We start from the raw sequence: 13,989 nt of genomic DNA on the forward strand, positions 1-13,989 counted from the left end.
GTACAGAGATAGTTGACTATGAGAGTCAACTGGCTGATATACTTACTAAAAGTGATATGTTTAGGACAAATGAATAAAAGGGGATGTTAAAAAGTATCACTAAATGTGATTATCATTCATTGTGTCCTAAGAGCATTTAAAAGGTACGTTTTGATATTGATCATGTGGTATTTATTATACTAACTCTATTGGTCTTGAATGTACAGTTTACATATGATCAGGGACTATTGTGAAAGTATCTAGGGACTGCGATCAACTTGAAGCATTCTTTGGGGTTCTAATTGTAAATAGTGTGTGGTGTGATATAAAAGGTGAACTGACTGGTTGTTCAGTTGTTCTCCCCAAACACGTATAAAACAACAAATATGATGTATATGGAAATTTTTAACAGACTTGTGATTTTTTCGTACTCACTTGTGATTTACGCAATTATTGAACCATTTATTTCGTTTCAAATTTTATTTGAACATTATTGGTGAATATTATATATCACGATACTTCAATTTGTGTTTTGAAATAAAGTGAGCAGTTACACACCTAACTCATCATTGACTATTGTTTGTTCACAAACGAGCAGTTATCCACCAATAACGCTACCAATTCTTCGCTAATCTCTTCTCAATTACTTCATCTTCACAGTTCATAATCAGGTATAATCTCTTCTCAATTCTTTCAGTTACGTTGAATGTGTTGTTCCTACTTGATTACTTCTCCTTCAAAAAAACTTGAAATTGTTCTGTGTCGCAACGGATTCTGTTTAGTTTTTGTTTCTGCGATCGTAGTTGAGTTTTCTGTTAAATTAATGCCATTGATCTGCCACCATATGTAATGATGTTTGACTGTTTGTTGAATGCTAGTAAAAGTGTATAATATGTGTTTCTTGATGCTGTACTTCGATTTATTTTTTATTTACCAGACGATATTTTCGGAGCAAATTTAATATTGTGATGATCTATGATTTTCATTTCAAGTTTGGTACTGGTATTCACAAGCTTTTTGTTACGGTTTTTCATTGAATTTAAGTTTATTTCTGCATGATTGAAGACATGGTTGTAAAATTCGCTAGGTGCTATTTGAGCGGTTACTGGCGATTAATCAGGATTAATCGGATTGGAATTTTATATATCACTTTTTAAAGTTATATATATATATATATATATATATATATATATATATATATATAGGGTAGGGTTCATAAGTGAACAATGATTTATTTGTGAACAAAATGAACTTATTATTCTGACCATTGATTTTGTAGATCTAGATTTTTTCTTTAGTGGCAAGATTGTAATTATATTTTGTAACTTACATGTATTTTAATAGACACAAGGGTATACTTGTATATTTCTATCTTCATTTAATTAATTAAATTTTTCTCTCTCCTGATTTCTCTTTCCAATTAAAAGAATATTTAATTACATTCTTTATATTTTTTTTCTCTAACATATTACCTAACTTAATATTACATAGTTTTAAAAAAATACAAACATTATCAAATATTGTTCCATCTAGAACACAATTAAAAATATTTAATTTCATTCTCTATACATATATGTATTAGATCAATGTTTGATAAAAAGATGTATAGTGGAAACAATATGTAGTAATACACAAGTGTATAAGTAGGGAATATTTCGACATGTATACACTATGTACTTGAATAATACACAGGTGTATACGTCTGGTATATACCGACCCGTATACGCATATGCACTTGAATAATACACAAGTGTATAAATCTGGTTTATAGCGATCCGTGGAAACAAGATGTAATAATACACAAGTGTATAAGTCTTGTATATACTGACATGTATACACCTATGTTAAAAATCATTTTAATTAGGTTTAAATATTTAATTTTAAAAGGAACATAACAATTTATATAAAAAAAATTAGCCATTCAATCTCTTATAATTAATAATTAAAATAATAAAGAAATAATTAATAATGAGAGAGAGAGAGTTGAGAGAGAGGAGAAAATTAAGGGATTCTAATTAAAAGTACTTGGTTATTGTCAATCTTACCCTTTTAATCTAAAAAATGATCAAGGGTCAAGATTAGTACACTTAGTTCACTCTCAAAAAGTTGTTCACTCATGATCCTAATCCTATATATATATATATAAAATATTCTAGAATTTTATATATAGCTTTTCAAACTTATTAATCAGATTGGATTAAGACCACACGGTGTGGGGGGGGGGGGCTTGAAGATGGGGGAATTATGCGACCCGTGGACCACGCATCAGAACGGGGCGTGGTGTTAAAATGGATAGTGTGGCCCGGGGCGTAACGTGGCGTTTTCCGACACGTGTCACATACCTTTTGTATCATTTTATAATTAAAATTATGTAAAATGTAAAACTTATAAAAATATTGCTAGTAACATCCACGTCCATTAACCACGTGCCACGTCGACGCCAAAAACTCTTCCGCACCAGTGGAGATTCCCCCGCCTAATCAATAACGCCGTGGACGGGACGGTGTGAACGGCGTTGAGAAGCAACAACGCCATTTTTGAATGCCCACACCGTGTGGTCTAACAAGTATAATTTTTCAAATACTTCAAAGATTTTGACAGATTTTTTACAGACTTTTACCAATTTTGACCGGTTACCAGTTTTGGGTCCGACTAGGTGAAATTTAATTTGAGAACCTGATCGAAGATAGAAACTATGAAATTGGTCAAAAAATGCAGTTATGCAGGAATTGTGTTTGTTTAACTGTTAGGGCCAATGGTTTCTGATTTAAACAGGTTATGATTGTGAGACTAATAGACTCTCTACATCCGAAATTGGGTACTCCTTTTAACTTTGATGAGTAACAAGGATTTTATTTGAATTCAAATATAACTATCAATCAATCATACCCAGTAAAATCCCACAAATAGCAGAGCTATTGGTAGGGTCTGGGGAGGGTGGGATGTAGGCACACCTTACCCCTATCCCTAGAGACAGAGAGGCTGCTTCCAGTGAGACCCTCGGCTCGAAAACACCCAGGAAAGAAAGAAAAGACAAAAAGAAAAAAATAGAACATGAGGTGTATGTGTGTGTGTATGAAGCTACCAATATAACATGAGTGGTGAAAGAGTGCATGGTAAACAAGACAAATATAACAGCACAAACAGCCTATACAAATAGATACATATCTACGACTATACACTACCCCTAAAAACACAATATAACTAGAAACCATTATTAAGTAAGAGGTTTGATTTTTGAATAAAAGGTGGACTCTTAAGTTTTGGAGTAATAATACATACAAATAGGACAGTGGACAACAAATTTGAGTATGGTAATGGGAAATATTTACTTTTGGTTTAATACTTTGAGATCCAGACTGCAATGTGGTGTGACAATGTTAAGGCGAATTGAAATCGACATTTGGTCAAACCCTGTTTATTAACTCTGTAGTTTGTGGTTATGTGTATTTCTTTCAGGGAATGACGATAAATGATCATGATGCTGATAGGGAAGCTTCTAATTCTACTATCATCGAGGTAGACTAGACTGGGGATAAAATGATTTTATCTGTTGTTTTGTTTATTTTCATCGTCTGTTGTAGCTGTAGTGATTTTTTTTTTCTCTTTAAGAAGTTTTCCCTGAATATTATTTGTAGAAAGGTGTGTGACTGTAACTCTAGAAATATTTCAAAGGCATTAGTCATAACTATTAAGTGTTTAGTTAGTTTGTCTGCATACGGTTGTCCTGCATTGCATGATTTGCATCCGTAAGTTGTGGTAGGTATATCGTAATAACGGAAATCATTATAACTTAAACAAGATAATCTTTGTTAATATTCAAATTAATTTTTAAATGCAAATTGGTGATTCTCTCTCTCTCTCTGTAGGGTAAAGTTGATGCAGCAAAACCAGCATCTCTTACTTGGAAGAGGAAACTGAACACTGAGGAAAATCCTCTTTCATCGTTTGGCTTAAAGATCAAAGAAGTAATCCATTTGGTATGTATGCTATATCTCCTACTTTCACGATGTAGTCGTTCGATATATGAAAAGGTTTGCATGTTATGTTGTAAATTCTGGTCATCTATTAGTTGTGTGCTTCCTTTGTGTAGGCTCCAATAGGGTATCGCTTATGGCGTTGGAATCGAGAAGATGCTTTGAAGGGAGATGGAAATGTAAGTATGTAACTTTATTTGTTCATTTAAGTATTTTCGGATGAATATTTTGATCATTGATTCATTCCAACTGAGTGATTTATACTATCTTGTCCCAGGGAACTATTATGGACCCTTTCAAGAAACACCATTATTCCTCATGTAATGGTGTTCCTTTAGGCGGTATTGGGTAAGCCATTACTTATTTTTAAGGATATTTTATATATACAAACTTACCACCTCATATATATATATATATACACACATCTGCCAGTGCAGGTAGCATTGGCAGAACATTTCAAGGTGAATTTTTGCGTTGGCAACTCTTTCCTAAAATATGTGAAGACAAACCAGTAGTAGCAAATCAGTTTTCTGTAAGTTTTTCTTTGCATCAAATGATCACTACTTTCACATTCTTTATATTAGAAGGAACAAATTAAACTTAATTATAGTTTATGATATGTATGTGTATTTATATGTATATAATCTAGGACACGGATCATGATATGTTGTGGTGTGTATTATAAGCGGGTGTTGCCCAGAATCTTGATAACGAACAATGAATATAACAATGATTGAATAAATACAAATTTTGAATGTATGTACAAGTGAATGAATAAGAGAGTGTTAGTTACAAATGAATCAATCTATTCTATTTATAGTTTCCTACGGGTACGAGTGAATAGACGTGTCTCTTCGTGAAAGGTCATGTCTCTTGGATGTGTGGTTGTGATTGGAACTTGAAAAGGTGTGTTGATTCTCGTCCGCATGATCAACAGTCGCGTCCTTTCCTTGTTGCCTTGATACCGGTTCGAAAATGGTGTGTGTAGGAGACACACCCATTCGGTTATTGAGGGAAGTTTCAAACTTCCATCTTGTCAACTTTGGTCCTTCAACTTTGTAACCGCCACTTACTAATAAATCTAAACTATCTATCTAACTATTAACTAATTACATAATAAACCCTAATACTTATAGGATGTGAAGAGATTATGATTTCATTCACCCCCCTAATCTCGAACATCCTTAAGTTGCACCTTGATCTTTCTCCATGTATTGCTTGCCATCATGCGCTTGTTGAAGTAGATCATTGCAGTTTTCTTTGATTGCCATTAGGAGAGTTGGTTCCTCGTCTTCCTGCACCAGATTTGTTTCTTCTTCTCTTTGATTTGATTCAGGACAATCTGAGGCATAATGACCAAACTTTTGGCAATTGTAGCATTTTATTTTGCTTAAATCCTTCCCAAACTTCCTTTGGTTGCTTCTACTCTTGTAAGCATCATGTGATGAGTCTTCATCATCATCTTCTTGTTTGAACTTTCCATCACGCCATTTGTCTTGCGATGAGTTGAACCTTCCTTGTCCATTCTTCCCAAAACGCCTTCCACGACCATAGTTCTTGTCGCGTCGTGTATACATAAGTCTCTCTTGATTATATGCCGGGTTTTCATCCACCAAACCGGTCCTTTCTTCATAGGCTTTCAACCTTCCAATTGTCTCGTCTAGCGTCGTTGTTTCTAAATCAGCGAATTGTTCAATGGTTGCAACAATTTGAACGAACCTTTTTGGTACAGAACTCAGAAGTTTCCGTACTAAAGTTGGTTGATCAAAAGTTGATCCAAGACCACTTGCCCTCGTGACAATGCTATTTAGTCTTGCAGTGAACGAATCGATAGTGTCTTCCTCCTTCATCTTTAACATCTCAAACTCTGTTTTGAGCGTTTGAAGACGTGCCTTTTGCACTCGATCTGCACCGACGTGTCTAGTCTTTAATGCATCCCAAATTTCTTTTGCACTCTTGCAACTTGCAACTTGTATTATCATATCTTCCGGTAGTGCTTGAAATAAATAAGCGGTCGCCATCATATCCTTCTTTTCATCCGCTTGCGTATTTTCTTTTGGTTCTATCATTTCCCATAATCCGTTTGCCCTCAAAATGGTTTTTATACGGATCGCCCATACCGTATAATTTGTAGACTTTAAAATAGGACACTGAAACTGGGAGAACGAACTACCATCTTTAATTACTACTGCGTTTGACGGAGAGGCTCCTCCTGAATCCGCCATAATTTCTTTTCCAACAATTTTCACTTTCTAAACTTTGGTTTTCTCCTAAAACCGAAGTCTATGATTCCAAAAATTCACACTAACTTTCGAACGTGGAATCAAATCAATTTCTAAATCTTATATAAATTCCAGAAAAATAGAACGTAGAACCTGGAATTTGCGAATCGACCGACTTCTCTTATCGTAATTCACCGCACGGTTTTCTGACTTTTCTTAACAACCCTCTTGGCTGCGTTTTTTTTCTTTCTTCTTGATTCGCGACTCTCTAAATATGAACCAAAAAATCAGCCCCAAACCCGCTTGATTTGCGACTAAACTTCTCAAACGAACACCCTCTTGATGCTTTGATATCACAAAACTTCTCAGATTTTGTGTCTTTAACAACCCAAACTTCTCAGATTTGCGATTGCTTCTTCAAACCTTAAACCGGAATACAAACTTCTCAGATTTGCTTCCGTCTTCTTAACCCGAATCGTAGCCTCTTGCCGTGATTTGAATTAACAAAAAAAAACTCAGAATCCAAACACCCTCAGTGATGATCGGATCAAAATCGAACACCCTCCTGATGACCGATTAACGAACGAACAACAATCGTACCCGCTTGATGCGATTGATGTTAAAACTTAACAAAGAACAACCCAATCAACGCCTCCTGCGTGATCAGAATTGTCAGGGAATTCAACCACCCGCCTGATGATTATCTTCCCGAAACGAATTTGAGCCCTAGGCTCTGATACCACTGTTGCCCAGAATCTTGATAACGAACAATGAATATAACAATGATTGAATAAATACAAATTTTGAATGTATGTACAAGTGAATGAATAAGAGAGTGTTAGTTACAAATGAATCAATCTATTCTATTTATAGTTTCCTACGGGTACGAGTGAATAGACGTGTCTCTTCGTGAAAGGTCATGTCTCTTAGATGTGTGGTTGTGATTGGAACTTGAAAAGGTGTGTTGATTCTCGTCCGCATGATCAACAGTCGCGTCCTTTCCTTGTTGCCTTGATACCGGTTCGAAAATGGTGTGTGTAGGAGACACACCCATTCGGTTATTGAGGGAAGTTTCAAACTTCCATCTTGTCAACTTTGGTCCTTCAACTTTGTAACCGCCACTTACTAATAAATCTAAACTATCTATCTAACTATTAACTAATTACATAATAAACCCTAATACTTATAGGATGTGAAGAGATTATGATTTCAGCGGGTATAATTCGAAAACTGTCTTTGACAGTTTTTCCCGCCACAATTAACCGCCATAACTTACTAGTATATATAAGAAAGGACCGGCATCATTAACCGGTACCAAGACATTCAATCGTTTCTGTTATTGTTTGTCCTTTCATTAACTTGTTAATTGATCAATCATGCCTAACGTTTCCGCTGTAAGCAAATCTCTGCATCATCACAAGGATGATGATCAGATTGATCAAGTTTCATTGCCAACACTTTATAGCATTAAAGGTTACAAAAAGTTATATTACTGTTGAATATCAATATTAATAAAAAAATACATGTTCAAATAATAAAGCATTTCAAAAAATTGATATCCATTTTTAGTATGATAGACATAAGAATTATGTTTTATTATTTTTTAAGTCAAACTTGACCCGAGTTGACCAACTAGATCCGATTATGGCCGAGGTTGACCACGTTATATCTTTATGCAGGTGTTTATCTCACGACCAGATGGAAAGAAATATTCGACTGTCCTCTGCCCACCAAATCCAGAAGTGCTAAAGTATGCAAAATTTTCTTCTGTCCTGAAACTCTCTGAAATATGCTATGTACTTACACAAGAATTCGGCTTTTCATCGCGGAAAATAACCATTTTATCCTGGATTCATAGTTAAATTTTATATATCATAAATGTACATATATTGACCCAAAGATTAAAGAAAGACATTTTTATTCTATTCAATAATAAAATACCAATCTTGCTATATTTTTTTCTGCAATATCACCAACAAAGAAAACTTTCATAATATCAATGAGGAAAACAAATCAAAGGGATAGTTTTAGCAATACAACAATGTTGATATCCATTTAAATTTCAACTACAAGAGAAAGTAATGATTTATAAAAAAAAAATTGTTCTCATGATAAGTATGAATGAAAGTTAAACTGAAGATAGATTTTTTTTTTTTTAAATAAGAGATAAATCAGGTAATGGGATTGGATCTTGGGACTGGAATTTTAGTGGACATAATTCAACATACCATGCATTATACCCAAGGGCTTGGACAGTTTATGATGGTAATTCTCATCCTCTTTGTTTATTAAAAGATCCGCTGCCATGAGTTCGACTTTTTTGCGTCATCACTCATCATTCTAGTCTCTTCAATACAGGTGAACCTGATCCGGACCTAAAAATAGTTTGCCGTCAGATTTCGCCAATTATCCCCCACAATTACAAGGAAAGCAGTTTTCCTGTAGCAGTGTTTACTTACACAGTATGATACATCTCTTACAGTTTTTTAACTATTAGTTCTGACCTGGATGAGATAACATTAACCGATCATTCGTTGTGATCTTCTGTAGTTGTCTAACAAAGGAAAGACTGCTGCTGATGTTACCTTACTGTTCACATGGGAGGTAAGCAAATTTTTACTTTTACTGCTATCATTTCATTTGAATATTTTCTTCATCCTCTTATAGGCCTGTAAACGAACCGAACAAACACAAACGTGGGCATGTTCTTGTTTCTTCATTTAACTTTAACCGAACACAAACACGAACTTATAATCAAACACATTTTTGTGTTCATGTTTGTTTATTAAGAAAAAGAGCATGTCAGTTTCGTTTTAAAACATAAAAATAGTTCACGAACGTAAATAAACAAACTTATAAGAACATAATATATTACACATAACGAACACAAATGAACATAACTGACTAAACATAAAGTAGTTTTTTTTCATATATATAAATTAGTGATTATATACATCTTACCCTCCTCAGGGGTAGAGGTAAGGCTGTCTACATCTTACCCTTCTTAGACCCTTACCTTAGCTTTGCTATTGATGGGATTTACTTAGTATGATGATGATGATGATGATGATGAAATTAGTGATTAATTACGATGAGTTCAACTCGAAAGCCCATTTTTATTACCAGAAAGGCAGAAAGCCCTATTAATAATTAGTTGTTTTTATATTTGCAGTTAGAAATCACGTTTAGTGTTTATTTTTATATAAATATAACTACTTATGTATTTGAAAAAATGTAAACAAACATAAACGGACGTTCACGAACATAAATGAATGAACAAAAAGTGTGTTCATGTTCGTTCATTTAATTAAATGAACTAAAAAGTTTGTTCGTGTCTGTTTGTTTATTTAAATAAACAAACTTCCCGTCGAACAGTTCATGAACGTTCGGTTCGTTTACAGGCCTAATCTCTTATAAATGTTAACTTGCTTACTTATTTCAGAATTCTGTTGGTGGAGTCTCTGGATTATCTGGTCATCATTACAATACAAAAACGAAGTAAGAATTTATATATTACAACCCCATATTGTACATCTGTATGTGTTCCCGATCATTGATCAGTGATCACCTACCTATATATCTTTTTTCGGAAACTGTGTAATTTCATATTCTAACCTGTGCTGTTACATTATTTCTAAATAGGGTGAAAGATGGAATTCACGGTGTAAACCTTCATCACATGTAATATTTTCTTCTTGGATATTATTTGTTTATTCCATTGGTGGTATACGTCTCATTCTAAGTCAACACAGGACTGCGGATGGTCAAACCCCAGTAACGTTTGCTATTGCAGCACAAGAAACAAATCATGTTCATGTTTCAGAGTGCCCATCCTTTGTAACATCTGGAGACTTCCAGGGCTTCACAGCTAACGACATGTGGCGCGAAGTTAAAGAGGTTTGTTTAACATTATTCCATACATCACTTGTTCGTTACGCAGATATTTATTTTGTAATTTTATGATTCAGAATGGCTCCTTTGACCGCCTTGATTCCTCTCAACTGCCAATGGGTTCAAAACCGAAATCCTCTATAGGTGCAGCTATTGCAGCTTCTGTCACCGTACCCCCGGATGCAGTGCGTACCATCACTTTCGCACTGTCATGGGACTGCCCTGAAGTACGGTTTCGGAACAGGACTTATCATAGGTGGGTCCAACACAATTATTTTGTGTGGAACTTTAGTTTTAATCAATCTGACATTCTTCTTACAAGGGTTGTTGTTTTGTATATAGGCGTTACACCAAGTTTTATGGTTCTCATGGGGATGCTGCTGAAAAAATTGCACATGATGCTCTTCTAGGTATTGTTTTCTCATCTATCAAAAAAAAAAAAATGGTGTTTAACAAGCTGTCTATATGTTAAAATTTCCAATATGCTTCTGTGAAATTTAGAACATGGTAACTGGGAGGCGCAGATCGAATCATGGCAGCAGCCTATCCTTGATGACAAGAGGCTCCCTGAATGGTAAACTTTGATTTTCTTTCTTTTTACTAGAGGGGGCAATATGGATGGGTTGGTCGGTCGGGAGTTCAAAATGGGTAATTCTTTCGTATACATTGAACAGGCTGACCCACCCGTTTTGCCAGGCTAAATTTTATCCACATTGGTGCATTATCTCTACTTTTTACTCCCGATACTGTCTAATCCTGAAATCAGAAATTCTATTGGCTATCTGCAGGTACCCAATCACCCTTTTCAATGAATTATACTATCTCAACTCAGGGGGGACAATTTGGACCGGTAACTTAATATTATTACATAATTTTTTGTCAAGTAAAACCGGTTCACTTAACATCATCTCCTTTTGCAGATGGACTGCCACCTGTACACAACATATCAAGCATCACAGGAAAAAAGTTCTCAATCGATAGATCTAATACAAACTCTCAGAATAACGGTGATATATCTCACCAACACGACACTGCTGTTAACGTTCTTGAAAGAATGACTTCAGTACTTGAAGAAATCCATAATCCCACATCAAAAACCTCAGCGTTTGGTACCAATTTATTACAACAAGGAGAAGAAAACATCTGTCAATTTCTGTATTACGAAGGAATAGAATATCACATGTGTAACACATATGATGTCCATTTCTATGCATCATTCGCATTAATCATGCTATTTCCGAAACTCGAACTAAGCCTGCAACGAGACTTTGCAGCTGCAGTACTGATGCATGATCCAAGAGAAATGGATCTTTTGGATGACGGAACACGAGCCCCACGAAAGGCCCTTGGTGCGGTCCCGCATGATATTGGAATGATTGATCCATGGTTTGATGTTAACTTCTACAATATTTTTAATACCGATCGGTGGAAAGATCTGAACCCGAAATTCGTTCTCCAAGTTTACCGGGATGTGGTTGTTACGAAAGACAAAAATTTCGCACGTGCTGTTTGGCCTTCGGTTTATATAGCAATGGCGTTTATGGAACAGTTTGATAAAGATGGTGATGGGATGATTGAAAATGAAGGGTTCCCTGATCAAACGTATGATACGTGGTCGGTGACGGGTGTCAGTGCGTATTCCGGTGGATTGTGGGTGGCGGCATTGCAAGCCGCCTCTGCACTGGCAGCGGAAGTCGGTGACAAGGGTTGTGAGGATTACTTTTGGGTGAAGTTTCAGAAAGCGAAGGCGGTGTATGATAAACTATGGAACGGTTCTTATTTTAACTATGATGACAGTAACGGGAAAGCAAGTTCGTCCATTCAAGCAGATCAGTTAGCTGGACAATGGTTTGTTAAAATTTGAAACATTTTTATTTATTTATTTAGAGTAAAATGCGATTTTCGTCCCTGAGGTTTTGCTAGTTTTGCGACTTTCGTCCAAAAGTTTGTTTTTCCGCATCTGGATCCAAGAGGTTTGAAATCTTGCCATTTTCATCCAACTCGTTAACTCCATCCATTTTCTCTGTTAAGTCAGGGGTATTTCCGTCTTTTTAGGCCCTTTTTATTAAAGTTAAAAATACTACACGAAATAAAGATCCACCGCTGTTGACTTTCTCCCCACCCAAACCCTTTAATCATCACAAAAAAATGTCTAAAAAGACGAAAATACCCCTGACTTAACGTTAAAAAATGGACGGAGTTAACGAGTTGGATGAAAATGGCAAGATTTCAAACCTTTTGGATCCAGATGTGAAAAAACAAACCTTGGACGAAAGTGGCCAAACCTCAGGGACAAAAACGACATTTTACTCATTTATTTATTTCAAGAGTCTGTAATCAAACAATAAGAAAATAAAAATGATTTTTTATAGGTATGCAAGAGCGTGCGGGCTTTTTCCGATTGTTGATGAAGAGAAAGCGAGAAGTGCACTGGAAAAGGTTTATAAATTCAATGTAATGAAAGTGGGAAACGGGAAACGAGGAGCAATTAATGGGATGCTGCCAAGTGGACAAGCTGACATGTCATGTATGCAGTCAAGAGAAATATGGACCGGAGTTACTTATGGTGTTGCTGCGGGTATGATTCACGAAGACATGATTGATATGGCTTTTCAAACTGCAAGTGGAGTTTATGAGACTGGTTGGTCTGAACAAGGAGGCGGGTACGTGTTGGATAACTAATAGTTTTTTTCTTTTAAGTATTGTACATGGGTTATTGACACGAATGCCCTTTTGATACTTGCAGATACGCTTTCCAAACTCCGGAAGCTTGGGACATAAATGGAAGATACAGATCTTTGGCCTACATGCGTCCTTTGGCGATATGGGCCATGCAATGGGCCTTAACACAACCCAAAACATCTAATCAGGAACCGAAGCCGGATGTAAAGCCCGAGTCTCTCCTTAGGCAACATGTCGGATATACAAGAGTGGCTCGTCTACTGAAGCTGCCGAAGGAGCATGACTCGAGGAGCATGTTACAGGTTATCTTCGACTATACTTGTAAAAAGATGACAATTTGAGGTTTTCTGTGTTCAAGATTACATCACAGTTGTTGTTATTGGTATAGTAGCTTCATATTGATGACAGGGTCTTAATAAAACTTCAACTCGTCACTCATATTGTTCGCGTGTTCAACTACACTTGAGCACGTATATTGTAACCGCTGGTCAAAAGATTTGGGAGAACCTGCTTTTGCATGTTCGAGTGTGCATATAGCATATATGCATATATACTTGCAACAGTTATTGTACTTGAATTATGCACACACCCATTATTGGTTATTGACTTGTGATTAAAGCGACTTGGCAAGTGTTAGACCGTTATTAATGCGCATGTATGGTGTTAAATTAAGTCGGATGGTTCATGTGATAAAGAATAGTTTTAGTCATAATTCTTTAGAACTACATCCAGACATGTTTGCTCCTTGGCATTGACGTTTTTATTTTTGGGTGATTTTATACACACACCCCTATAATCTTATTTTCACATCCCTAGTGTTTACGGGCCGTATAACCTTATACGGCCCGTATAGAATGCTTTTGCACATAAATAAATGCACTGAAATCTTTTTTGTGTTTTACATGTATACGGGTAGTATAACCTTATATGAGCCCTATACAACTGTATACGAGCAATACAATGTTATACGGCCAAATGTATATGGGCAAGAGAAATTGGTGGAACTTGATGTATGCGGGTCGTATAACATTATACAGCCTGTATAGAAATATCGTATACATTGTATACGACCAAATTTTTTTTCGCATTGACATGGTGTATACGGGCCGTATAAGGTTATACGGTCCGTATACACCATGTGAGAATAAGATTTTACCATGTGGGATTATTAACTCCGTTATTTTTTTTTTTTTTTTGTGAAATGACCATTGACTATTAGACAATATATTGCAACAGGC

The 13,989-nt window shown here is 35.7% G+C and overlaps 1 protein-coding gene across 2 annotated transcripts; it reads left to right on the forward strand.

Moving 5' to 3' along the window:
* The first annotated feature begins 334 nt into the window (after positions 1-334).
* Positions 335-13,373, forward strand: LOC110889733 (non-lysosomal glucosylceramidase). Of its 2 annotated transcripts, XM_022137304.2 has the most exons (20): positions 335-650; positions 3,439-3,498; positions 3,849-3,959; positions 4,073-4,135; positions 4,234-4,304; positions 4,389-4,488; positions 7,858-7,928; positions 8,343-8,443; positions 8,537-8,640; positions 8,729-8,782; positions 9,621-9,676; positions 9,821-9,859; positions 9,931-10,075; positions 10,147-10,325; positions 10,412-10,479; positions 10,571-10,643; positions 10,858-10,919; positions 10,990-11,917; positions 12,442-12,732; positions 12,816-13,373. In XM_022137304.2, exons 2-20 carry the CDS (start codon positions 3,442-3,444, stop codon positions 13,090-13,092), a joined length of 2,850 nt encoding a protein of 949 aa, XP_021992996.1. In that variant the 5' UTR covers positions 335-650; positions 3,439-3,441; the 3' UTR covers positions 13,093-13,373. The 2 variants fall into 2 exon arrangements, with proteins under 2 accessions (XP_021992996.1, XP_035835215.1); XM_035979322.1 differs by lacking the exons at positions 335-650; positions 3,439-3,498; positions 3,849-3,959 and having other exon boundaries at positions 4,072-4,135; positions 4,394-4,488.
* The last annotated feature ends 616 nt before the right edge of the window (positions 13,374-13,989 follow it).

The sequence above is a fragment of the Helianthus annuus genome, chromosome 11, assembly GCF_002127325.2.
Source record: "Helianthus annuus cultivar XRQ/B chromosome 11, HanXRQr2.0-SUNRISE, whole genome shotgun sequence".
NCBI classification, from domain to species: Eukaryota; Viridiplantae; Streptophyta; class Magnoliopsida; order Asterales; family Asteraceae; genus Helianthus; species Helianthus annuus.